Below are 27,605 nucleotides of genomic sequence, written 5' to 3' on the forward strand. Positions count from 1 at the left end.
AAGCTTGTTTGATCCTGCATGCAGCCTACGTTCCCACAGTCTGTTCCGATAAGCTTTCATTTGTCGTTTTGTTTGATTAGTCGACAAGAAGTCTTACGAAAGCGGAAGATACTGTCATACTAGACTAATAATATAAACATCCGCTGATGCGCCTTTCACTGACTATGCAAAGTATAATCAAGTATTAGAAGACGAACGGGAAAGCGCCGAAGATCGCATACAACATTTCATACGTTGCAAATTGCCTCGGCTCTTCCGGTAATTTTCTTTGTGCAAATGTAAGAAATAAGCAAGCGTACAGACCGTTTTAGTAGCTTTTTCCAGTCAAAGCATAATTAAAAGAGGAAACGAAACTGTCACTGCATAAAGTCATGTGAAGTCGTCATTAATTGACTTTGAACATGATTTCAAAGATCATTACTTTTATTTGCTTTTTCTACAACGTAAAATTCAAATTTTTTTTGCTCAGACTTGCCTTTTTTTAAACCAGCAATCATAACAATAGATTTACGGCACTTAGTAACATAAACATGCAGAGCATATCCTTTCATTATACTTTATAAATCAGCAATAATCGCTTGTGTATTTCCATAACTTTGTACAGAGAAATAAATAAATACTTCACATAACATTGAGCTTTTGTTTGATATTTTTCATACATAAGTTAGTGTATTTCAGCTATAAAATAAGTACGGCGTCTAATAAATACGTTTACAGACACAGCAGCGCGGAATATGTCCTAAATATATCACATAACATGGCATTTTTCTTTCGCTTCGTTGACTAATTTAGAAATCTTGAATCGCTTCTTCTTCGGGGCAGCTTCAGGCATCAAAAGTCTAAGAAGCTGATTAAAAACTTCTTCAACGTTCAAATTGTCTTTAGCTGACGCCTCAACGTATCGCAGAGGGAATCGATCAGAGCTGAATTTTCTTGTTAATTCCGCAATCTCTTCCTCTGAAACTTCCCGAACGCCTAAGTCCTTTTTATTTCCAACAACAACAATTGGAACTCCTTCCTCTCCCCTGGTCATGATGACTTCGTGTAATATTCTGTAAAGCTCACGAAACGAAAATTCACTGTCCAATGAGAAAACCAGGACCACACCAGCAGCTCTTCGGATGGTTACTTGCCTCATTGCAGGGAACTGAAAGCTCCCAGCACAGTCTGTGGCATTAAGAACAGTTACACTATGGTTTTGGTGCGTTTCACGTTTGTAGTAGTCCTCAACTGTTGGGGTATACTCATCATCAAACTCCCCATAAAACGACCGTCGAACCAGCGACGTCTTTCCCACACTGGCTGCTCCTAACAGCGCGATTTCAAACGAATTTCGATGATATCTTCTTTGAAGGGGACAGTGCTTCATCTTCTTGCTTGTTTCTACCACTGCAACAAGCGGTTAACTTCCACTCTGCTATCTCAACGAGAGCTTAATAACACTGTGTTTGTGTTTGTGTGAATGTCGGTTTTATCTAACCCGCCTTGCAGCCAAGGTAGGCGTTTTATAACATGTGCATGCAATTTTCCTCGTTCTAAGTACGTAGCATAATTATATAAGAACAAACGTGTGACGTCAGTGCACATTGTAATTGAATGAGAATTATATTACATACACTGGAGCGGAAAGAGTTCTCAAGACAACTGAAAATACAATATCAACAAGGAGATAAGACTAGGAATGCAAAGCTAAGTAGAGCCACTGTTCAACCACTCCACTTAACAACTGGTTAGTGGACATATTTCCAAAAATTCGAAATTCAGTCTGGGCAAGATACAGGAAAAAAATGACAAACAGGGAAAGCACCGGGTGTAGCATAAACGTCAATGGTCACACTTTATGATTTCTTCCCTCTTTGGAATAAAAATTTCCTCGAATGAATAGATGTTTAGGTCAAGAACTTGCTCTTTGTTACACACTAGGTAAAAATAAACAGAACAAAAGAGGAACCGTAGCAGGACTTTTGGTTGAATAGTCACTATTTGATTTCACTTGGGTTTTGGCCCTTCTGTCGGTGAGCCATGACGGAATCCATTGAGTATGGATGAAATCCTATGGTCTGACTAAGTACTTGATGGTACTGAATACTTGAGTATTGTGTTGTACAAGAGGAAGTTTGGCAACTTTTAAGTCTGTCATTGAAAAGCTAAAGCGCTTCCATTCAGTGCAGTACTGTCTTTTGAAACTGTTTAGCACGCTGCAAGAGGTAAGACGAACTTTGGAGTCTGTGGGTGAAATTCTAAAACATGATCATTAAAGTCAAAACCGATGATCAGTATTTTACTGTGGTAATAACTGTTGTGTTATATAACAAAGTTTTACTATCGAGTTGAAGTGTGACCATTCAAATATTGTTGAGCAGTGCTTTCCTGTGGGAATGTTGAATAAACTGTACAAAGTGTTTTATACTTTTTAAGGAGCCTCGCTACAAAATTTATAAACGAAATAAAAACATCAACTGAGAACTGGCCACCAAACATTTTTTTAACTCAGTTATTTGTATGAACTCTGAAATTATAAGCTATCTTTGGAAGACTTATTCGTCTAGAAGTTGTGGTACTGTTATTTAGAAGTAACTCCTAAACTGATGTGACATAGCGATGAACTGGCAAAATTAAACCGAAAATGGCCGTTACTGTCGTGACACATTTCCTTAAATACCTGCATGTACCTTGTTGCTTATGCAAAAGGTGATTCGAACTTTGGAATCTGTGGAATATATCTAAAAGTGTGGTCAAATAAAAGCTACTGTGGCGCCCTTATTTCTGTTGTACAAGGAAGTTTTAACTCAGTTTTGAGTACGTGGGAAAAATTCTTAATAGCGACCATTAAAATACAAGATACTGCGGAAGGCCTTGTTGTATTCTACAAGGATTTCCAACTCTTGATTAAAATCCATAAAAGCGACCATTCAATTGAAATGAAACCTCTCCATCGGTACTTCAAATTTTGCACGGTGTATTTTTGTTAGGGTTCTTATTTATAAGGTGCAATTTAAGAATTTTGCCTGACTTTCGACACTTCTGGAAAAAAACTGAAAAGCCTTAAAAGTAATATCTGCATATCACATGACTGAACAGTGACGGAGTTAACCGGTTATCATGCACTGTTGGAATTTGTAAACACCGGCACATCCAAGCCGAGAAGAGTGGATCAACTATTCCTTTGCAGTCAGTTGAAGTAGCTCGGAGAGAAACCCGTGTGGATCAGCATGCTCCAGGTCAAGCTTTAAGAAATTCACGACAATCGCCTCAAACCTGAAAAAGAAGAGTCAGTCAACTGATTTGAATAGCCCTTATTAAAAAATCAACAATTAATTTTTCTCACACATAAAATATACGTTGTCATTAGCTGAAAGTTTCGTGACTAAGCGGTTTAAACTACAATATCGGGTTTGATTACAAGTATTGGCCTTTTTGATTAGCTCAGCCAAAGTGCTGCTAAGACTGACATTATCGATTATTTAATTATTTGGGATTTGAGCTGGTTATTTTTAAGAGTGGAAGGAAAAGACAAGCTAATATGCGTACGCTCAGGGATATTGTTAATCTATATATTTGTTTATTCTTATTTATATTTATTCTCATTATTAACAATAATATATCGCATTTCAGTGACTTTCAGAGTTTTGTGATATAATACACTTAGACTGATTCGAGTTCAAAGGGGCATTGAATGTTGAACTGAAGTGCGTGAAAGTCAGTAACAGACGACTTCACTGGAACGACCTCCCCCAAGCCTATCTTCTTGGCTCGAAGATATTAGCACTTGAGTGCTACACTGTAAATTCGAGGGTAAATAAAGTTTATTGATTGATTGATTGAAACCAAGTGCCTATCCATTCGTTTACTTGCTAATACATTCAAAACCTGTCAGCCTAATCTAGTTTTGAAGTATGACTGATGTGAAATTTGCCTTTAAAACATTGCGCGTGAGTTAGGAATAAAAATAATCTTGAAAGGGTTACGGCAAATTAGTCTGTGACGTTGGTTTACAGAAACTGGCTGAAAACATGAAATGATATCATATTCAAAATGATTTGCTCCAACATTTGGATGGTTTACATAGAATTTTGCTCCTACCGAATTCTGTAGCTTAAAATAGTTTGCCAAGTTTGGCAAGGCCATTGAAGTTCGTGAAGTACAAAGTTGAAGCACGAAAAAAAAACCCGATACAGAACGAGTGTTCCAGTGCCATAAATAGCGAGAGTTGGGGCGAGAGCCAACCCACCCCCGCACCCGCCCCTATTGCACGTTTTCGGCGTTTTCTACGACGGCGACGAGACCACAAAGAAGGAGGCGCCAGCAACGTCACGGCCACATCGTTTTTTCAAACTTCACCGAGATTATTCCAACTCGCTCCGTATGTCAAATGTCACCAAATTTAAAGGGCTAGGTTACGCTATTAGCTATCTTTTTTGTTTTTCAAAGAAAAAGCAAAAACTTCTTTCGTATCTATTAAATTCTCAAAATAATTTTGTTATTGAAGACTATGGTCAGGCATTGACGTTGTTTCCTGTCGTCTGTTGTAACGGATAGCAAGGATTGAAACTTGAAAACGTTGGCCCAACCTTTTCAAGTTTTAATCCTATGCCTGCTAAAATCACCAAAATGCTTTAATTTGTTTGATATCTTATTTGTAACTCTACAGCAGCATTTTATGTATTGGTAAAGGAACTCATAGGAACTAAGTAATGATTTAGCACAGAATTGAGCAAAAACAGCAACATCATCTTTACATAGTCTCTTTAATTCGTATGGACAGAGTCCAAGTTTTATTTTTTTTTTTAGTTTTTCTCGGCTTCCGGTGTTCGTGTCTTCTATGAAACGTCTCATTAGGAGGTTTTACGTGGCTTGCTCTAAACTGCGCACCGCAACGCAGCGCAATATACCACAATTTGTAAACTGTGCAATATAGGCAATATCCTGCAAACTGGGCAATACCCGGCAAACTTTTCACTATTATAATCTGCGAATTTTCTTGCAGAGCAGTTGTTTAGCAAAGCGGCCAGGTAAAGCGTAAACAATCCAGAATTAACTGTCTTTATTATTGCTCATTGCTAAAAAAAATCAATATTTTAAATGGCTGTAACTCGTGCGTTTGAGTCTTCCAAAGTTTGTGAATTCAATCCCGTATTCATCAAAGAGCACAGAGAATCGAGAATGTAAAAGAGTTTATTTTTAACCTATTCATATAAAATGGATTTCCAGCCTTTTTCAAAACTCGAAGTAGCTAAGACGTGAGCTGCAGTTTTAAATTTATCCATGTTATATTGTAAAAGGTTTTAACCTAAAATAATCCAAACGTAGCGGTCTCCGCACAATGGTAGCAAACGATAAGTTAAAGCGAACATGCAGCGCACACGGACATGACGAATGCGAGAATTACCAAAACCATCATCAAAAACCTGTTGTGTGAGCGGGGGAAACAAGTAAAGTCCCTAACTGTTTCTTGAAGTTTCACAACTCGCCCCGGTTTAGCAAACGATCTATGTCACGCGATAAAGATATTTCGAACATTGTGCAATTTAAAACGTCATGGGTAAGTTGCGTTTACATGCAAGTGGGACTGGCAGACATGCGCAGTATAAGTGTTCGGTAGATCAACCGTTGCTCGAACAAACTGAGCGACGACTGGGATATTGCGCAGTTTCAAACTTTTGGTGTAATGCGTTACGTTACGTTGCGCAGGTTACAACAAACCGTTTTACGTCGTAATCGTGTAGGCAAAGAATTGCACGAAAAGCACGAGCAGAGTTGTTTTGCTTATCAAACCTTTGCTTTTTGATGTTCTCGTTGCCTTCGCCGTCGTGCTTTCTATAGGTGCTGACGTCAGACCATGGCGGAGAAACCCGATACGGAGCCTCGCTTACTGTTGTTTACGGAGACTAAGCTAAACAATATAAGTAAAAGCAAACCTTTTTTGTTGATCTTCACTGTTTTCTGTGTCCATTCTCTGCAACGGTTTGTTGGTTCTTACCAGTTCCGTCACCTGCACAAGTTAAATCAAAATGATCAGTATAAGATGCACTGGGAAAGTACCGACCTACCCTTCCCCTTAGCTACTGTCAACATTAACTGCTCAATTAGGGCAAAATGTTGACTTAGGTAAGCCAAGTTACACGACAAAAAACTTGTGGGAAGATGGACACGCTACTTTTTATTTACGACGTGGACGACGTAAATAAAAAGAAGCGTGTCCAGCTCTACTGAGATGAAGCAAAATCGGTTTAAGGTTGCGTTGGCTGATCAGGTTAATGTTTCCAGCGCAACACTTTTTGCGCCGATTTTTATTGTTGGGACCAATTATAGTAGTTTCCAAACTTAATCCCTTTTTTTTTTTTTTTGCCAAGGGTGAGTTGTCATGACAGTAGAAGATCGAACAGTTGTTTCCGTTGCTGCCAAAAGCTGTACGAGGATGTGGTAACGGTGGTTAAATAAATAGCGATCTAGTAGCATCAAAAGCTGCAACTATCACTTGCCTCACACCGTGATAATTACCCCGATATTGATCACGTCGTTTCGACGGGCGCTTACTGCAGGTCTTTATCACGCGACGATGTTGACTGTTGCTGATTGGTACATTTCGATCCTCGTGGATCGTTAGCGGTATTTTATCCTTATTATCCACGCTAGAGGTTGCTCATTTGTCTGAAAGGGTTAGGATAACTGGCACTTACATTTGGGGCTATTTTAAGATTGTTGTCCTTAATTTATCGCATGACGTAAGCAGTTCACGAGGAAAACTGATGAGACAAAATGCTAAAATTTATGCTTGTTAACGTGCTGCTAACAAGTTGTGAGCTGTTTAAAAGCTACGCCGACAGAGTCGTAGTCGGAGACGAAAGTGGAGTCGTAAGAGCGCTTATGATCGAGTGAAAATCAAAAATCGGAGTCTTAAGCGGAGTCATAAACGCGACGGAATCAGAGTAGGAAGAATCGGAACGTTTCCGTTTTATTGCGGCTCCGTCGCTTACGATCAGATGAAAACCAGATTGTCGGAGTCGGAAGCAGAAGCGCAAGGATAAACAAATCACAATGCTCGTTTCCTTGTTTATGATTGGTTGGTTAAGTGACTGAGATGAAGCAAAATCGGTTTAAGGTTGCGTTGGCTGATCAGGTTAATGTTTCCAGCGCAACACTTTTTGCGCCGATTTTTATTGTTGGGACCAATTACAGTAGTTTCCAAACTTTTTTTTATTGCGGATCCGTCGCTTACGATCAGATAAAAACCAGATTGTCGGAGTCGGAAGCAGAAGCGCAAGGATAAATCAATCACAATGCTCGTTTCCACGCTTTGTGATTGGTTAAGTTGTTCCGTTTCCACTTGCGACCGCGACAAACTAGATCGTAAGCGCGATCGAAGCCGTTATCGGAATCAGAAGGCTGTTTTCACTATATCTGTTGTAACGCTCTTCGCTGCTGATTACGAACTCCGACTACGACTCCGACTTCGGCGCTAGTGAAACAACCTTAAAATTTATTGATCAACCGAAAACTATTTTTCTCAACAGGAGGAGAGGTGGTGCATCTCAACAGAACAAGATCTAGACCGAAGGGTTTATCCTTCCGTTTTATACATATCGTAAAAGTCACCCTCACCAAACCCCGCATACAGGAGTTGAAGTTATTACCGGTAGCTCCCCTTTTATCTACCCACGAATTATAGATCCCCACCGGCGGACATCGACTTCAGACTGTACAGTCTTTTCAACATTTCCTTTCTCTTAATTAATATCAAATTGCTTAGAGAAAGTACTTCAAAGGAATATCACATGCATTGAGAAAGTCGGGGTTTAACGTTTTAAGTACAAACGCCGTCTGGTCGGGTTTATGTCCGTCGACAAGAAAAGTAGTAATTCAAAATGTTAAAGACACTTTTTTTTTTATCAATGAATATAAACAACGAGTTGCAAGCCTTCTGAACCGGAATCATGGAGATTACGGAAAATGATACTCATATATATAAATGCTTTTTTGATTGTTAAGTCACAGAGCAATTAACTGACGAAGCGTCGTGGGCAACTACAAAGACGATGAACTATAATTATCTTAGTCACCACGCAAAGGTTTTTAATTATATTTCCTTTCGCTGGAAATCGGATAAACAGGTTAAATTTTGGCATCTGAATCGTCTTTTAAGACAACACTGGCAAGTTAGTTTTCTTTCATTAGCGGAATCTATGACTTCCTTTTATAAACAACTTCACGTGCGAGAGCTCAACTAAACTACACAGGAACTCAAGAAATGCTTGTGGCTGACCCACGAAACCAACTTCTTAATCTAATACGCCTCACGTACGTAGCCAAGAATACTAACGAGAACGCCAAAACAGGAAACCTAATTGCCCAACCGTTTCAAAACAAAGAGTTTTTTTGAGATTAACACTTTCACTCGCAGAGTGAATGATAGTCTTGTAAGGTGGTTCTACTAACTTTTGAATCAGTGGACGGAATGCCATGGTGTAACCATCCAAACAAGACCTCTTTGGTGTGCTATTACACAGTACTATTTGTTTTGTATGTGGTTCTAACTTTTGAGTCTGCGGATGAAATACCGTGGTGTAACCTGGTGTACTTCTACACAGTACTATTTATTTCTCAGCATTTTACAAAATCAAATTTGAAAATTTTGTTGATTTTTGCGCATGCCTTAAGCCAATATTGGGAGTGAAACGGTTAAGACTGGTTCAAAAGTAAATGTGTACTACAAACCTGATGAGCTCTCTTGATCAGTTCATCTGGTACACCAGCAAGAGAGGCTATGTGACAAGCAAAACTACTGTCCGCATGACCGTCCACGAGTTGGTAAAGAAAGACGAGATCTTCTTCCTCTTGCATAACTTCCATTGTCTTCAAAGGCGACATATCATTCGTTAAAACCAGACAAAAAAAAATGAATTACATGACTTCCATTGTCTTCAGTTGTACCGCCGTGACAAAACTCTTAGTAATACTACGTTGGAAGTGCTGGTGGTTACATCATTAGTTTTAAATCGCGTGTTTTACAAATGTTCGGCAGAGGGTAAAAAAAAAAAACAGAATACGCCGGGAAATTCCTATAGTTTTTTCCAGGTAAGATTGCAGACATGCGCATTTCGTTTGGTCTTACGTGATTTAATCTTTACATTCCTGACAAGCAAACAGTTCTACCTGATTTAGACTTTGCGATAGAATAATTTCTTCCGCAATGATCGAAGAATGTTTTGACCCAAAGGTCCCCTATCTCCAAAATTTACATAACAAATTATCATTTTACAAATATCCGTTTTCACAAGTTACAAAAGGGATATTATCGACATCAATCCGAAATTCCATTTCGTCTAGATTAAATAGGGTGTGGAGCACTTTCGACGATCGCGCACAGCAACTGAACAGTTTTTCGCAAGTTTCACGGTTTCGAAAAGTGCATTATGACTTCACCGTACACTAATAGAACATTAGGTCTGACTCTATGTTAGCACTTTTGGTGTTAAGAGTTCAGTACGGACCTGATATTGGACTAGCGTTGACTGAGGCAACAGTTTTTGTCGCACCAAGCCATGAAAGTGTGTAGAGACCAGGATCTTAGGACAGCTGGGTCCACGTGCGAGCCAATAGCGGAGAGTAGCACTCAATAAAGACAAACCATCGATCTAAAGAAAACACGGAATAACAGAGCTCTAGGTCTTCGATCCTGTTGCAAGTTACTAGCAGAAGTTTTCGTACTTCATGACTTCAAATATTATCATTTACTTCCTTTTCCATATCAGTTTTTGTCAGATTGTCAATTATTAATGAAAGATACACAATGACATTAATCAGTCTCTTTGAAAACAAAACGTCTATAATAGAAAATGACAGTCATTTCAGTTTCGCTGTTGCCGGCGTTAGTCTGAAAACCTTTTCCCACAGTTTCAGTGATACTCGCTTTGATAATTACGTATACAGGGCTTCCATACAAAATATAAATGAAGAAGTAAACAAACAATAGAAACAACGATAAAAATGGAATTTTTGTTAAAATCTTTAGCATATGATTTCACACACCGTGGCTGTTCCTTTTCCAAACTCATCAATGATAACCAGTGAGTTCTCTGTTGCTCCGTGTACTGCGGTGGCTACCTTAAGTTGAACGAAAAAATCATCCAGTTAATAAACCAAGAGACATGATAAACCCTCTCACTCCTAGACTTAGGTATGGAGTAATGATTTGTCACTTACTCTAGCTTTTGCATCTTTGGACGAAATCCTGTGGTGTTACCATGTAAATAGAGAGCTTAAGCAGCAACTTTTTGAGCTACGCACATTAACCGGAAGTAAGGTTTTTTTGAACCACGCACATTAACCGGAAGTGAGTTTTTGAGCTACGCACATTAACCGGGAGTGAGTTTTTTGAGCTACGCACATTAACCGGAAGTCAGTTTTCTGAGCTACGCACATTTACCGGAAGTGAGTTTTTTGAGCTACGCACATTAACCGGAAGTGGGTTTTTTCTCCTTTAATATGACTTAACGCCACCAAATTTGTATTGCTAAGTTTCTTTGCTCTTATAGAGACGATTTGCCCAAAAAATTGCTCAAAATCACAGCTCAAGTGTGCAAAAAGTCCACTTCAAGTTGACATGCTCAAAAACGTCGCTGCGTAAACTCCCTATTGAAACCTCTTTGGCAGATTTTTACACAAATTAATTTCGTCTTTAGCCTGAGTATCAGGCGTTCCATGCAAAATCTCCTCTCCCCTAGCCCCTTAGGAAGGCCTGATACTCAGGCTGTTTCGTCCTAGGATTAAAATACAATTTTTTTGGGGGGGTGACTTTTTTCATTCGTCCATTATTAGGAGTGAAAGGGTTAGGACGTTCCAAAGTTAACACCCTCCTATAACCCGCTAAGCATAGAATCTTTACAGACAAGTCCAAGAATAAGCGTGCCACTTGAGCCAAAACAGTGAGAGAGTAAGATTCTGATTATGATTGATTCAACTGATCAGGAACGGGGACTCCGAAGCTGACATTTGGATGGCTCGTTAGGGCGACGGAGAAAACCGTCAGTTCTTTAAGGCAGGAATTTTTGTTATTGAATATTTTATTGTTACAGTCAACTCTCTCTAAGACGGACACCTTTCGGACAGGCACTAGCTGTCCGTCTTAGAGAGATGTCCGTCTTATAGAGAGTCAAATAGAGGGAGCAAAGAAAGGCAGGGACCAACTCTAGATGTCCGTTTTACAGAGGTGTCCGTCTTATAGAGGTGTCCGGTAAGAGAGAGTAGACTGTATTATTATTTATTTTACTTTCCATTTAAAACGCCTCAACCGCAATAGACCTCTTTAGCTTGTATGTTTTGTTTTCCCAATAGAGGTCTCAGGGGAACTTACTTGGTTTAGATCAATCATGAACGTTGATAGGCCGACGGATACAGTTTCCCTGGTGTGTATTCGTGTAAAGATTCTGTCTGTGATGCCAACAGTTGCTGAGTCAGCGGGCACAAAACTTCCGATATGTGCAAGGAACACAATCAAGCCAACCTATAAGGGGGGGAAATGCTACTGTTTACAAATTACAAACATCAAAATTCGGGTCCTGGTATTTAAAAGGTAAAAGAAAACCTAAAGAAAAACGAAAAGGGCAGCGGCAGTTTTGGTATTTTCCGTTCTTTATATGTATACGAGGGGTGCTTGTTTTTATACAACAATGCTGAGCAAAATAAATCTCAAAACCCAAGGTGGGGATAGAATTTGAATTACACTTTTAACCAAGCTCTGATTTTATATTCGCTTTTCCCGACTGAATGAGAGCCTGAACCACATTTGAATCACACACAGAGGGTTCCCCAATAAATTCTTCGGTATCCGGGATTTGCCTTATTTGGGTTTTTATTAAGCAAATTGGGGGCGAGATTTGGGATTGAAAATGACTATCGGGATTACGGGATTGAGCGTAAATATGGGTCGGGATGACGCGATTGAGGAAAGCTATTGGGGAACCTTCAGAGAGTCTACACCTCAACCGCCCTAACAGGTATACACTGAAAGGCTAAATCTATACCTGCCAACTATTTCCGAGTCAAATCGTCTTGTCATGAATGGAATTTCCGAACATTCCCGACGATTTTCCGAAGACTTCCGAACGTTGCCGCAAATGTCCGAAGATGTCCCGACGACCCTTTCAATGACGACATTTAGTGTTAAGCGCCTTTTTGGACTATTTTCGGTAATATTTAATTTAATTTTCGTTATTAATCATGTGATAAAGAACAATTCGTCCGGATTTGTCAGGCGTGAGAAATTGTCCTTGATGCGTGAAATCGATGTCTCAAGTCCGCAGGCGTGGGAGTTGGCAGGTACATAAATGCACACCGTCATGCACTTTACCTGTTTAAGGTAGACACTTTTCCCGCTGGCATTAGGTCCTGTCAAAACCTTTAATCGACCACTGTCCTTGTAAACCACGGTGTTATTGGGTACAAACTGATTTACACACAGTTCCTGCAAAGGATGTCTGACAAAAAAGCAAGCAACACTGAGGCTTACAAGTTTAGTTGCACATCTAGACAACATTGCAGGGTTTTGCAGTCAACACCAATCAAAAGAGACTAGTATAATTATCTGTTGGCGTTCTTGTATCTTCTTAAAACAGGCTTTAAGTCAACTGCGGGATTTGACGTCCGTAATTCAATTTTAAAGAGCGCACTATAGCAATAAAGGTTGCAAAAATAAAACAATTAAAGGCAATGTAGTGAAGCAACTGTACCTTCCCTGTTCTATGTTTAACACTGAGGAAGTTGTCAGCTCCGGACAAGAATAGTTATTTTCCCTTGCACACAAGGCAAGGGCAATTAGGCTGAAAGTGAAACAATACTAATATGAGTCTATACGCTTGAACCACAAGTCATGGTAAAAGTATTTTCAGTTAACTACCAGTCCCTTCTTAAATGCACGAATTGTTTTCCGTCGAGCGTAATTCTCTCTCATCAGTGCCAAAAAATGTCTAAAGAAGTGTGACAAGTGTGTGGTTGTCTTCAGGGAGTGCTCAAAGGGGCTGGTGTACAATGCAAACAAAAAGAAACACCCAACAGAAGCATGGATGGCCAAAACCGAAGAACATTAAGAGGACTGCATCAGGTATACTTGAAAACAATGGCACACACTTTTTTGTCTCAATTTGTAGGTGTAGTCGTGACTTCACTCTGGAGTCATCTTTGTTTATTATGATGGAGCTGGTTTATCAGTGCGCGATGTTTCTTTCAGCTCACAAAAACACGCAAAAATCATTGAAATCGTCGTGACCTGGTCGTTTTAACCATTGAAGAACAAATACCAACATGCAAACTCTCCACACGGTTCTTCAAATTTCTTATGGTACTACTTTGGATAATTTATTCAAACATGAAGACATTTACTCTACATTTCATCTTTGGTAATCATTTTATTCATTCTCATGACTTGTGTGTTTTATGAGGCAGTGTTATTAGTCAGGTCTCTTAGTGCAAAATATAGGCCGGATCGTTACAGACGTGACAAAAGTGTCAAATTTGGCACAGAGCTTCCTAAGCACCTGCCGATTAATACTGGAGGGGGTGCCCATTACAAATGGTCCTAATTACAGATAAAAGGGGGGGGGGGGGGTTAACTTTCACCTATAATAGCAGATTGGGTGCCCTGTGGTGAGCACTCTTCTTGTTTGATTTGGCTAAAAAGCATTTGTTGCAAATTTTTAAGTTTTTATTTGGTAATGTTTAGTTGTTGTTAAGGCTATTCAAAATAGTTTTGCATGTACATAATACTGACTAGTGCCCAGTCTCCACACGGTAAGTGTGGCCATGTTCATTGTGCAGACTGTGCGGCTATCAGTGTCACTGCTAAGACTTGCCAGTGATAATATCATTACATATCAATTTAAACAGATCACAAAGCCAGCTTTCAAAGATGTCATACAATAACATAAAACTCAAATGTATCACATCCTAAACGATAGAATCGTTAAAGTTTGACATGCCACATGAACGATCTCATGAACCATAACTGACAACGCGCCCACTTTGTAATTGTGCAGCTAAGATTAGATTATAATTTGCTTCGTTGGTAACCCTGTCCTTGAGATAATGATTAAAACATGTCAACCTCGTCCTCAGGGGGAAAAGGAGGAGCAAGGATGGCACAGTTGGTTAGTGCCCAGCCTTTGGTGCGCGAGGTCCCGAGTTCGAGCCCGGTGTCAACACCTCCTTATTTCAACTTCTCTTTTTTTCTGTGTAGCTTTGACTAGCATTAAATACCCTTAAAACGGAGAATTAATGGAGAGAGGGGGTAAAAGGAGCGCACCGTCGACCTCAAGTTTATCACTAATTATTACTGTCACGAGTTATTGACGTAAAATATGGTCGCTTTACCTTTTCTACCTTTTTATTAAGCGCTGGGGACAAGGTTGTAAAACATGCCTCTCCAGCAATTTTTAACACTATTTTTTGCACATTTGCATTTAAAAAAAAGTGTATGAGGTCCCTGCATGCCTGTACACCTGTAAGCGGCTCATTCACTTCAGAACCCTTGGACCAGAGTGTTAATGGTAGGTCTATACGATCTTTCCAAAAAAAGGAAGGTCGTCGCGTGCGTTACAATTTACAAACAAACTAACTTCAGAAGAGCTGAAATTTACAGGAACAAGGCCTCTTTTAGCCAACCAATGATGCATCATTTATGAAAATGAATGTCATTTGTTTGATCCAATTAGGCGAATACCCCGTGGTTACGAAATCTTACGATCATGAATTCCTCAAGAGCAATTCAGTTACCAACTTTTCACAAAATAATGCTGTGGAAAATTACATAAAATACCAAAAAAGCAAGGGTCAACAATAATTATGGCCTGGTCCCTTATAATAATGGAGTGGTCATGATAAAGAAGCCCATCAGCCCCAACTTTGACCACTCAAACAGATTTTTGACAGATTACATACTGCAAAACTTTGCATTCACTTATGCCTATGTTGCTACACCAGGAGCCTAGAAATCGGCTCCTGGTCACACCTTGTTTTAATTGCTGAATATCATTCTAAAGAGCTTTACGAAATATTTTGTTAGTAGGGGTGTTTTGAACATGATTGATATTTAGAGATAGTGACAAAAACGAACACCTAAAAAGTCACAAAACAAGACGCATGAAACAACCGCAATCTAATATTCGTTTTACATCGATATAATGGCTTCTTTGGCTGCTATGCTGACGTTCTTGAAGATGGGTGGTAGTATCACAGCTAGTCCCGGGTTAGGTATACCGTTTATTACCAGTTTCACGGTTCCTGAGACTTAGGGCCTGTTAACATAAAGGTGGGGGACCCCAGGTAGGTGAGGTAACCTGCTTAGGTGGGGTAAAAAAATAACCCTCCTCTACATGCAAGCTTACAACCCCGCCATCCTGGGGTGCAGTTCCTCAAGATTATATGAATGGTCGCTAACTATGTAAACAAGAAAAATGCTGGCAAACCACGTCTACGGTCAATTGCTGCTCTTGCTGCAACCTTCAGTGTTGTGGCTTTCTATTGTTACCTTTAATAATTAGGTGAAGCCACCCAGCGCCAAAGTGAATTTTGCGCGAATTTGATGTATCTCGAATTCGACCCCGACTAGCCTGGGTTTCCTCACCTTGAAATGTTGACATGGCAAAATTTGACCTCAGCTGAGAGGGTTACCTGGTGTGGCAGACCGGGCTACCCACCTTGAAGGGTGACCCCATCTATCATGTAAACGTGATCAAATTAAAATGAGAGATTATATGGACAGGCGGGTTACCCCACCTAAGTGGGTTACCATTCCTACCTGGGGTCCCCTTCCTTCATGTAAACAGGCCCTAAAAGTTAGCCCGGCCCCCTTTCTACAGTTTCAGCAGTTAAACTATTCACCATTTATCATTTGAGTCAATCTTGTACCACTTGAGTCTCACTTTTACGACTTGATAAGCTGTTATTATTTTTGGACATGAGTGCTTCAGTGCCAAATGTAGAGGCTTCATGATAAACTGTGCTGTTTTTTGAAGCTTGGGCTAACTTGTTCCTTTTTTTCGTTTATGAGACCAGATTCTTTTTTGTTTGTTTTTGCTTTTTAAAGCTTAGACAAACTGCGCAAATTGTAAATGATATGACTTGTGCCACGGTGCTTGCTTCTCTGTCAAAACATGCACTTGCTTCCAGCAGATAACCGGATAAAGAGCGACTGAAAGGCATCCAGACCTATGTTAAGCTGAAAAATTAATTACCTCCCTAGGAAAGAACTATTTTGGGTTCTGTCATTTCGTTATTTGCTCTTCATAAATAGCTGTCATAAATCCTTGATAATATGTGATACAACAGACTCTTTGACAATTTCTTTTTTCTGAAATTTTGTGTGTGAATCGCTATGCCATACGCTTTCTTCAGCTTAAAGTGACATGTAATGACAAGTAATACTTGATAAATAAGGCTTAAGCCACACAATAAGGCCTCCTCTAATTGAAATACATTAGAAAAGGAGAAGAGACCCCAGAAGCTGAGTACTTGCAAGTTATGAAGCAAAGACGAGGCCATCTTAGAAAAGACTTATGAAAACGTGGGCGGACTGTGGACTTGCTTTAAGGGCACAGTAATAATTAACTTAATTATACAATCAATAAGCAAAAATGGATGGGAATGCCAGATGTGCGAGTGAAATTGTTGTTTACAACCTGAGAATAGAATTCAGAGTGATTTAAGGTATTAAATAACAATTTTCAATCAAAACACCACAGGGACCCCAGCAGGTGAAATTTACAATAATTAAATCCTCTTTAGCACGCTTCAGTGGCATATTTGCAGTGGGCACCCCCTCTAATATTCATGGTACTGCAATAAGCTATCGCTGTGCAAAGTTTGGTGCTTTTGTCAACTCTGTAACGATCCTGACCCTAAGAGACCTGACTATATTGCTGGTCACTATTGAGAAGGGATAAAGAACTTTGCAGGTGATTACCAGTCCAACTCTGCACAGCATTCCATGACATCCATTAAGACTTTTGTGTGTTCTAAAATAACTGTTTGCAGACGATGCATAATTGCCGTCTCGTGATCTGAAAACAGAGCAGACGTCAAAATTTAGCGAAAGTCAACATACGAAACTCCAAAACAGGTATGACATAGCAACAATAATGCTAGTTCTTTCCTGAACAAATTAGCTACATTATGAAGAGTGGTAAAAGGCCAGACTAGACTCACCTGTTATTTCACACTGTGTGTCCCCCAAGAGATTATCAAGTTCTGAAACGCAACATGGACAGGTGAGTTAATTTTCTGTGAAACCTTCTTTCAAATGGGCGTGGATGTGCCATCCCAAGTTTAACTCTCCACAAACTGATCTTACCTCTGGTGCTAGCACTTTTGTAGTGAACTCTGTTATTGCTAAGAAACTGAGACAGAAAATATGACCAAAAAAAAATTTATTAAGATGTGATTTAACTGAATATTCAGAGATTTAAGTCACACAGCATGTACTCTGCCATTACAGGTTGGCTCACCACAAATTCCAGGCCATCTAGAGCAAAGTCCTTCTCCTCTTTCATTTCTGATGATCTGGGGATTGCTAGCAAATAACCTAACTGTAAGAAGAGTTAAATTTGTATTGTATAAATTATAGACCAACCATACACTTGAATAAATAGATTAAGTATTTAAGGTTACCTGCGGCAGGTAAATAACATTGCACTCGGTTATAGAAGAGCTGAGTTTATTTAGTTCTTCCCGAGCTACTTTTGTCATGAAGTCTGGAAGGCCATTGTAAGTCCTCTTCTCTGTAATAAACAAGAGTAAACAATACTGATAAACAGAAGGCCAGTGAAAGTCCAGTTTACTTTTCAAGGTACAGAAGACAGTAAGCAACTTTCTAGGGGAGAATAGAAGTAGGACGTCTAGGACTGTCAAAAGCTTCTTAGTCAAAAGTTTGTGACTGCATTTAGGGTTCTCATTAAGTTTTATAGTAGACCACTAGGATGTTAAAGTAGGTGCAGGGTTGCCATGAATTATCTTGCATCAGGGACGCAGGACACAGTATGTAGAGGTAACAAAATCACTGCTTACAGTAGCACATCCAAGAGGAGGATTGAAACAAGTGTCCTGACCCCCCTCAATAAATACTACATCAGACCAGACAAAACCATTTCACCACTAAACACAAGAGATGAATGTTTTAACAGCTTTAAGACAGTGTTTTGTTTACAATATATAACATCAGATTTTACTGCACATAATTATCATCTGAGCAAGGGTGTACATAGTATAGACTAATGTAATGGTAAGAAGGGTGAAATGTTGACAACCATGTAGAGATACTTGAAACAAAAGACTGTAAGGATGACATATGACAAAATGGAACTTAACTCAGGACACTGGTGGGTAAATGTAGACAAACATTCTTACTTTCATCCAATGAGGGATCCACACCAGGCTTAACAACAAAGCGATTCTGTTCTGTAGATTCATCAAAGTCAATCTGAGCAAATAAGAAAGTAAATTAATATCATAAGTCCAACACCTCTCAAATAGTTTAAAAATCAGAAAATTCTCAATAGCATCGAAATGTAAAACACTATTCTCATTTGAATAAAAGCTGCCACGTGACGATTTAATCAACTAGATTACTGCATGCTCCCTTGGAAAGCAGCCTATTGGTCCTTTACGGTTCCCAGGGAAATTCCCTAGGCCTTTTATACGCCCTAGCAAACAAATTCGCCGTCTTCCCGCAAGTCTACTCTACAACTGGCAAGCAAGTTTCCCCACCCTCCTCCCTTTCAGTGGCACGGGCAGATTTTCTCTATCAGCCCACCCTATGCCTTATGCAAAATTTTTCACCCATAACCTATCCATCAAAAGGCATAAGGTGGCTTTTATGCGAATGTGAATTAGTTACTATACATACAGTGAAAAGAAACATGTCTTACTATTTTGCTTATAAGACTCCCAATACCATGTAAGTCATCAGTAAAACTAGTTGTAACCTAGTTGATAAAAAAATGCAAAGTACAGTCAAACTAATATATAAATATTGTGACACCCTTTGTCCCAGTAATCTGGCATTATAGTTAAGAGCTCAACTCTGTCAAACTGAAGTATTATCATGCACCACGCTGTATCTATGTTAGTTTTATCCTAGCCTATCCTACTAAGGTATTTTAAACAGCGGCAGTGTGGAAGTGAGCAGAAAGTGCCATAGGGTATCACATGATTTCAAATTCAGTTTGGAAGAAATTAGCATGAGACAGTAAATATTTCCTGAGACTTACAACATTGCAAAGGCCCATAGTATAACGCATACCTTTCTGGCAATTTCAATATCTGTTGGAATTGTTTTACAGAGATCAGCAATGTAGGTCCCATTATAGGCTGTCTAAGTAGCAAAGGGAAAAAAAACCATTAACTTCAAGCAGCGAGTGGCCATTTTTTCTTGGGCAAAAGATACGTGTAATGTTCTTCTACTGTAATAATTAACAGATTCTTATTAACATCAGTTACAGTTACTTCACTGTTTCCTTGGCATCATAAATCTGTCCTATATTCGGGCTGAACTCACCTTATAAAGTGCCTGCCAGTCCCCAACTGATGCTTGAGCTGTAGTCATTCTAGACAATATTCTCTGTTAAAAAAAGGCTTGGTAAGAGCAAAAATATTTCACACACAAAAGGGATCAGCTATTAAATGACTTACAGAGACATTCTTGATGTGCTTCAAGCAGTCCTGTAAAGAAGCCACAAGCTCTACATTTCTGAGGCTCATGAAGTAAGATACTGCCTTTTGTCTTTTTCTAAGAAGACTGATGTCTCTTGATGGCCGTAAAAACCACATCCTGAAGTAAAAACAAGAAATTCAACCAGTCTAATATCATGGTACTTCTTTTTACAGGAAATCCTTCAATAATATTACAATACCAACCGACAAAGATATTTGCAAAAATGTGAGCACTTTATAAACACACACCTTAACATGTGACTTCCAAGAACAGATTTAGTTCTGTTGATGATACCTGCAGAAAATACTGTACATTTCAGCTAACCGACAAAAGTATGTGTAATGCAAATAAACCCCAAATACTGGATGGATTTTACTACAGTGGTGAATACAGAGAGGTATGTTTGATATTAACTTACCAAACAGAGAAAGTCCTTCTTTAACGCCACTGTTCCCAGTTCCCACTTTATACACGGATGGGTGTCTTTCCTTTTGAAAAATCTGTAAAGCACTTAAAACGGCAAACACCGCAATCAATCAGATATATGAAATGCAACTAAAGGTCACATTTTAATCTATCCAACTAATAACATACATGTACCTGTAAGTATTGTTGTCAACAATAAGAAGATCATTTCTGCAATGAAAGTTTAAAACAGTTTTAGACAGAATGAATACAGATAAAAAACAAAATGCAGCTGATGAAGGGAGGGGTATTCCAATCCCCTCCTCCCATATTATTTTTCTTTCACTTATTTAAGCCTGCTTGTTTCTTTGAAATAGCTTTTTTCTAAAAACAACTGCCTTTTTCTTTTTCATACCTAAATGTTGATTTCCAGAGAAGCGACATGTGACCATTGGTAGACCAGTATGTTTAGAGAAAAGGCGGGAAAAAGCACTCAATGGCAGCTCGCCTGCATGCAGATGCCTCCCACTTCCTTTTTTGCACGCGGAAATCGCAACATATTTATAAAAGAAATAGAGGAGACATCTGCATGCAGGTAAGCAGCAAGCTTGATGTATAAAGCATGAAAAAGTTGTTATAGGGTAGGGTTGGGGGGAAGGAAGACTTGGAAAATTGTGCATACCTCTGGAAATTTCCAAGTTATGCCCCTGGTTCATTAGAAGGGCATCACAGTACAGGAATAAAAGGGACTTTAAGATGCCACAATGGCAATGACCACAAGAACATCAAAAAGCAATAGGTTGAATAGGCAAAACAACAACTTTGCACATGTTGCACGCGTGCAAAATGTGCAAAGTGGTTTTCTTTGCCGTCACTGCATGACTATGATGGCAAAATGCCTAATTTGACATTTCCTGGAGGACATAAACAAACTTTTCTTCCTCTTTCTGAATGTGAATATGGTTCTTAGGAATTCTGCTCGATCAAAAACAGTTCACTTGCATTTGAGAAAGTAAATGAGTTGAAATAATCGTGATAGAGACAGAGAGAACGCAAATTCTGTTTTTAAGTGATGTTTTCATGGTTGTCGCAACCATGGGATCTCAAACTCCTTAATCTCACTTACAAGGAAAACACTTTAAGCCCTAGGATTGGTACTCTCACATCTGGATCCTCCAATTCAACACCAATCCTTTTTTTGTCAATATACTTAATCAAGGCACCTGCACTTCTCACCTGCAAGAATTGATAAACATTCACTTTATTAAAATTTGTGACTCCACAAAACATCTCACTTCAGATAATTTGTCAACTTGCTTCATAACAAGGGAGAGAAAACAAAAATCTGTTTGCAACACATATGTGTTTAATATTAACCAAGCATGAGGTCAGGATGGCTGATGCTGTATATTGGCCAAGTTCTTTGTCAAGGTCAATAAAAACACAAAAAAGAACGAGGCCAATATTCGGCCATCTTGGCTAAACAAGCTTGATCAATAAAGAATTTATTATATGGCAAAAAAGCATGCAGGAAATCCCACGCAGACAAGATGGGCCCATCCTGCCCACTCGGGTAGCCGATCAGAACGCAGGATTCACTTCATCTTGCCCACTCGCAGATTCCACCATGTAATAAATATCAATATTACCCTCACTGCTAACAACATAATAGTATTATGCACTATGTGCTTCTTGCTATTCAACTTGAACTGTTTGTACATGTAACTGATTTGTTTTTCGTCCACATTTTGCTTGGGCATAAAATCATAGTGTTGAAGTAAGTCTTATCATAATTAGCTGTTTATTTGAGTTACTTTTCCTGACAATTTCTTTTTTTTCCCCACGTGAGTTATTTTAAATTGGGTAAGCAGGCTCATATGTTTCCTCTGTTGCTCCCTAGTCCTTCCCTGCTGCTTTGTTTGTGTCTTGTTTTAATAACTTGGGATCTTGTGTAACTTGTGCACCCCTCAGTGAAGTATTGGTTGGCACTATTAGCCTATATGTCGTTCAACATGTTGGCCAAGTATTGATCAACAAGTGATCACCATATTGGTTGAATATACGTTAGTCAACACTCAACTGCATGTCTGTCAACATGTCCACTGATATGTCAGCCGATACATGACCAGTACACCGGTCGACACTCGGCCGATACGGGGAGAGCCAATTGTCAGTGAAATATTGGTCAATTGTCAGTGGAATATTGATTGACTATTGATGGCATATCAGTCGACTGTCATATAATATAATTTGTGTTTTAAAATCAGAATGGGGGAGCTGGGTTTCAGTGTTACGCATGAGATATTGCAGTTCGGGGATTTGAAAATAGTTTCTGTTCTATTGTTTGTGTCATCCCACATCAGCCTTGCCAAGTCAACTTGCTGATTTCTGCCGTGGTTCTAGACATGTTTTAACATTAGATTGTCCTGGAATACCTCTCAAAGCCAATGCCATAGCGGTCCCTACTTTTCCAAAAAAAACAACACGCACACACTTAAAATTTTACTCTCACATTAGACTGGTAAAAGCCACAAAGCCCATTAAAACTTGCTGCATGGAAGACATAACAAAAATTTGATTAGACACAAAATAAAATATACTGTCAACTAAGTATCAGTGTATTGGCCAAATGTCAGCAGCCTATCGATCTATATGTTGGCCAACTATCGGTCAACACACTGACCAACACTATCGGCTGATCTGTAGCCGTCAACATGTCCTCCGACTCTCAGTCAACTGTTGCTCGACATATCGGCCAACATGTCGACCAAGAGTCAGCTGAGATGATCGACTGAGAGTCAGCCAATATGTCGACCAATATGGCAACCCAGAGTCAGCTGGCATATCAACTGACATGTCAATCAAGTATCGGTCAATAGTGTTGACCAATACTTGACTGAGGGGTGCACAAATTACACAAGATTCATAACTAGTATGCAGTGAAAATGGATTAAATCAAATTTTCTAAAAATGTCTTGGCAGTTCCTCTTGAGGGATACAGTCCACTGACTTGCTCAAGACTAACCATATTGCTACTGTCAAATGGAACAAGTGAGCTCATGTGAATGTCTCTCTCATCATCTGTGAAGTGCTGAGGAATTCCAGGGAGGCCATTCAAGGCAATGATGCGTCTCTTGCACACTTCAAAAACTTCAGGAAAAAATAGAAATAAATAAATAAATAATAATATCATTGAATAATAAAAGTTAAAAAAATATTTTTATGAATAATACTTGTTTAAACCTATTTACTGCATTTATGAATAAATAGACATTATAATAATGCTAATGTAAACCTAAAACTGACTTTGAATTCCAATTAATGCTTATTAGTAGTTTTCTTTGAAGGTACGATGTGTCCAGTAATGAATTTTTATTGACCACTTTTAAAAGTGATTAAGAGAAAGTTCCTTGAACAGAAAGGCAGAAAATGAGAAAATGATACTATTACAACACTGATGCTACAATAACTTACAAAAATCTATGCTTGGAAGAATTTCAACTTCTGTTGCCTTGCAAATTGGTTCCTCATTGTTTTCCCCTTCTGAAATATTTGAATTAATACAAATGCAAACATATAACATCCTTCAGTGTATTTAACATTAAAAAAAATATATTACACAATGATCAGTTTCAGCCGTTGAATGTCCATTATATTGTTGGATGTAGGCCTTCCGCACTGATCTCCACTGGACCACGTTTTGCGTGACATGGTGCCAGTGTTTTCCAAAACCATCTAAGTTGTCCCTCCATCTCATCCTTGGTCTTCCTCAGTTCCTTGTGTGTCCATGGGGCATCCAGAATGTAATGCAGGTAGTCCAATGGTTGTCTGTTCTTCTCGCCACATGACCAGGCCAATTCCATTTGAGTTTACACAATGGAAATCAGTCAAATGACACAAATTCAAACAAATACATGTTACAGGTCAAAATTAAATTCAGGTTAATTATTCATAAATTACATGTACATGTATGTACAGCATGAGGTACAAATACAGTCTGTATAGAATCTGTGAGTAAAATATAAATCACAAGGACGTTCCTGATAAGAGATTGTCTTATTATGAAAGCGTTACAAGCACTGCTTGTGGTTGCATATACCATTTTTGGGTAAACCAAACCCAAATAAAGTGAAATGTCAAAAGGGCAGTCTTTGTCAGTTTTTCTAGTCTCAAATTATCATTAATAGTAACAGAACTAGAATAACATCATCATGTTGTACTATACCATAGTACATCAAAACAAATGCGGTGTACCTTGTCCTTGCAAAATCTTGAGTATCCTCTCGTCTTGTTTTGAGCTGGTGATTATAACATCTGCCTGTACTTGTTCTTTCACTTGACAAGACAGAAAGAAAAAAAAAAAGCATGTTGGATACTCAAGGACTATTCAATAAAATGTTCCACATATTTTGATAAACAGCGAGTGTTTTATTTCTTAGTATACATAGAAGCTGAAACCAAATTCTAAAAAACCGAATGATTCACATGTGCTGCCCTTGCCACTTTTCACAACATACTGTTGAACCTCTCCACAGTGGTCACATTAGGGAGAGCCATATGTAGCCAATGAAGAGAGGTCCAGACAGGAATGAATTATATCTACCAGGACAAAAATCCCTGACCAGGAAAACAGCATTTTTGATTGTGCAAAGTCCAGGATTTCATCTGTTCAGTTAACATGGTTAAAACTTTACTAGTGACAGTATACAACTAGAACTTTAATACAGTTTATTTGTCTATTCGACAAGACCAAACAGCACAATGAGTTAAATAACAGTTATTTAATAAACCAAACATTCAGAAACAAATGGATAATTTTATTTTTGCAGGTCTAAAAAAATCACCTCTTTTCAGAAACTGGAAATCATTTGTCTCAATGACATCCATCTGCAGATACAGTTGTGAAGTCTCTGTATCATAATACGCAGAGCCCAATTTGCCTCCACTCCAAACCACAGACAAAACTCTCTGAATAAACAAAATGAAAGAAAAAACATACACAGAATCAATAACACAAAGAGGCATCAATTAACTATTAAAAGACAACATATGGCTAACATATTTATGGTACACTCAAGGTTTACATGAATTAAAGGTCTGTAGAAGATGCAACCACTAGTTCCCAATAGTGACAGAGTTAGGGTTTGAAGTCATTAGACCACACAGGATAACATGAAAATTAAAGATCTGGCCCCGGCTGTTCAAACGTTGGATAGTGCTATCCACCAGGTTTCAAATAATCAATCAATCAGTGAAATCAAGAACTTTATTAACGTGTCAAAGTAGCTAGCCTAGGGCAATACCCTCTACTAATTGGGGACACTTAACAACATAATAAAGAAAAAGGATCAAAAGCCTACAGACTATTCGGTACTAAAAGCCTAGTTAGTGAATACCTAAAAAAACTAAAACAGAGAGCCAGTCTGGAAAATTTCATTCTGTCATGAGTTATAAAGAATGCAGTTTGTTCAATGTTATCATCTTCTTCCATCGCACTTAAATGAAATTTCCGAATATGATGTTTAACACTCTTCAGAGATCGTAGGGTCCTAATGTTGCCCGATAGTCTATTCCGTTAAGTTGTTCAAATGGTGGATAACACTATCCACTGGATAAATCTCTCTCCACACATAGCGCAATCAGTTTCCCTAACACTTATCTGGTGGATAGTAATTTATCCACTGGATAGTGCTATGCTACTTTTGAACAACAGGAGCCAGATAAATCAATGTCCAGTGGATAAATATATTTGTGACATGCAAATGCGTTATCCATTGGATAGAGATTGATCCAGTGGAAAGCAACATCCACCTTTTGAAAATTTGGGGCCGGAGTCTTACATTATTTTCAAAGTTATTATTAGAAACACAGGAAAAAATAACGGATTCCCATTTTTGGATATTTTAGGGTATTTAAAGAATACCCATAAAAATCCCAAATTTGGCAAAGTGAGACAAGTCCCAACCAGGGAATTCCCAGCCAAGTTCCCTGATTGGGACTTGTCTCACTCTTCCAAATTTGGGATTTTTTTGGGTATTCTTTAAATACCCTTAAATATCCAAAAATGGGAATCGGTTATTTTTTCCTGTGAAATAGATTTCTGACAATCAAATAATTCAAACATGCCATTAGGGGGCACATTCGAACCCCGGGGGGGGGGGGGGGGCTCCGCATATAAAAGGGGTGGGGATGCTTGTCGGAAATTTTGAATTAAACCTCTAAAGGAGACCGATCTGGGCATGGCCCAAGCTTTTTTTGACCTCTAAAAGAGACCATGGTAAAACACAGGCAATGGTATATATTTTATATTTTTTCGCTTGCAACCCTAAATGAGACCTTCATGGCTAAATATGTTGGCATTTTGCCCAAAACACCCTAAGTGAGATCAAAATCCGAAATTTACACTCCTAAGCGAGACGACGAGCATCCCTACCCCTTTCACATGCGGAGTCCCCCCCCCCCCCCGGGATTCTAACTGTTTGATTAACAGAAATCTATTTCCAAGAGGTTTTGATACAGGAGGGTTGCAATGGTACATGGAAACCGTAACAACAACCAGCCTGAAGACATTAGCTAGTGGATGGAATATTATCTGAGTGAGCAATTTCAGAGTACCTGGTCACTTGTCAGACCATTTTGTTTTTAATAAGACAAGACGCAATTAAGTAACTGGGTATCTGAATTTAGCTCAAAGATTTTCACACATAATTGACTTTTTTAAATAGATAAATAAATGAATAAATAAATATAAACACCACCCGATTACAACAGCTGATTACAAGGACGAAATTTCTATCTTTTTTAATAAGAGCTCTACCTTGACATCTGTTTCTCCAGGACTTTCATCTGATGCCACGGTAAGATTTCTTTGAGGCACAAAATCGTTTTCACTCATATCTTCAAGCAGTTCTTGATTTTCTGTGCTCAAGGAATGCCTGACACTTCTTGTCAATATTCCCTCATTGTTCGTTGTGGAACTTGATAAAGGAGTCCTCTGGCGTTTTAACACCGATGCAGAAGGCTCTGAATATTGCCTTTTCACGTTTCGTTCGTTGTCGGTCGCCGAAGAAGCCCATCCTGGTCTAGTTTTCAGCGATGTACTTGTACCATTGCCAGGAGTAGATGCTTCTGCAGAAGTTGATGCTGAAGAAAGTAGAAGTGCAGCGCTCATTCTCCTCAATTTCTGAACGATAATTGCACCGAAAATCAATAATAGGTTTCGGATGAATCGTTAACATGACAAAATTACGAGGTTTACACTCTGTATGAACCGTTTTTCCCGCCATCACAGAGCCTTGCCTGCCGGGCATCCGCGCGTCTTTCCCGCCACAAAACTTTGTCACATTGCTGTCGTTACCCTTTTGCTCTTTTACGGCCGAAATTCGCTACTTCTGGTTCCTTTAACACTTGTGCGATTGAATAATCACGTCTGTTGGACAAATGTACTCTATATTTTCTTGAAAACTGGTTAAATGCTTCTCTTCGGGGTCAAAACTTAAAC

At 38.9% G+C, this 27,605-nt stretch overlaps 2 protein-coding genes across 5 annotated transcripts; both read right to left on the bottom strand.

Moving 5' to 3' along the window:
• Positions 1 to 418: 418 nt before the first annotated feature.
• Positions 419 to 2,082, bottom strand: LOC140921469 (ras-related protein Rap-2b-like). Its single transcript, XM_073371472.1, has one exon. It carries the CDS (start codon positions 1,367 to 1,369, stop codon positions 749 to 751), a length of 621 nt encoding a protein of 206 aa, XP_073227573.1. The 5' UTR covers positions 1,370 to 2,082; the 3' UTR covers positions 419 to 748.
• A 151-nt stretch (positions 2,083 to 2,233) lies between these two features.
• On the bottom strand, positions 2,234 to 27,605 carry LOC140921454 (mutS protein homolog 5-like). 4 transcript variants are annotated; one of them, XM_073371453.1, is made up of 27 exons: positions 26,922 to 27,600; positions 24,949 to 25,072; positions 24,359 to 24,439; positions 23,579 to 23,647; positions 23,130 to 23,254; positions 21,231 to 21,340; positions 20,300 to 20,335; positions 20,118 to 20,209; positions 19,948 to 19,993; positions 19,678 to 19,816; positions 19,544 to 19,606; positions 19,289 to 19,360; positions 18,915 to 18,971; positions 18,394 to 18,466; positions 17,659 to 17,768; positions 17,496 to 17,576; positions 17,342 to 17,387; positions 17,197 to 17,238; positions 16,955 to 17,051; positions 12,729 to 12,818; positions 12,350 to 12,476; positions 11,354 to 11,503; positions 10,030 to 10,104; positions 9,492 to 9,635; positions 8,716 to 8,853; positions 5,919 to 5,992; positions 2,234 to 3,258 (listed from the first exon to the last, which is right to left on the bottom strand). In XM_073371453.1, the coding sequence occupies exons 1-27, from the start codon at positions 27,273 to 27,275 to the stop codon at positions 3,159 to 3,161; spliced, it is 2,715 nt and encodes a 904-aa protein (XP_073227554.1). In that variant the 5' UTR covers positions 27,276 to 27,600; the 3' UTR covers positions 2,234 to 3,158. The 4 variants fall into 4 exon arrangements, with proteins under 4 accessions (XP_073227554.1, XP_073227556.1, XP_073227557.1 ...); XM_073371455.1 differs by lacking the exon at positions 8,716 to 8,853 and having other exon boundaries at positions 26,922 to 27,605; XM_073371456.1 differs by lacking the exon at positions 11,354 to 11,503 and having other exon boundaries at positions 26,922 to 27,603.

This window comes from Porites lutea, chromosome 12 (genome assembly GCF_958299795.1).
Source record: "Porites lutea chromosome 12, jaPorLute2.1, whole genome shotgun sequence".
NCBI classification, from domain to species: domain Eukaryota; kingdom Metazoa; phylum Cnidaria; class Anthozoa; order Scleractinia; family Poritidae; genus Porites; species Porites lutea.

Coding starts and splice junctions, on each gene's coding strand:
- LOC140921469 (XM_073371472.1), bottom strand. CDS start 1,369: ATGAAGCACTGTCCCCTTCAAAGAAGATATCATCGAAATTCGTTTGAA.
- LOC140921454 (XM_073371453.1), bottom strand. CDS start 27,275: ATGAGCGCTGCACTTCTACTTTCTTCAGCATCAACTTCTGCAGAAGCA. Junction 19,607..19,677: donor AGCACATCAAGAATGTCTCT/GTAAGTCATTTA, acceptor TTTTTTTAACAG/AGAATATTGTCTAGAATGAC. Junction 17,052..17,196: donor CACACAGTGTGAAATAACAG/GTGAGTCTAGTC, acceptor CTCTGTTTTCAG/ATCACGAGACGGCAATTATG.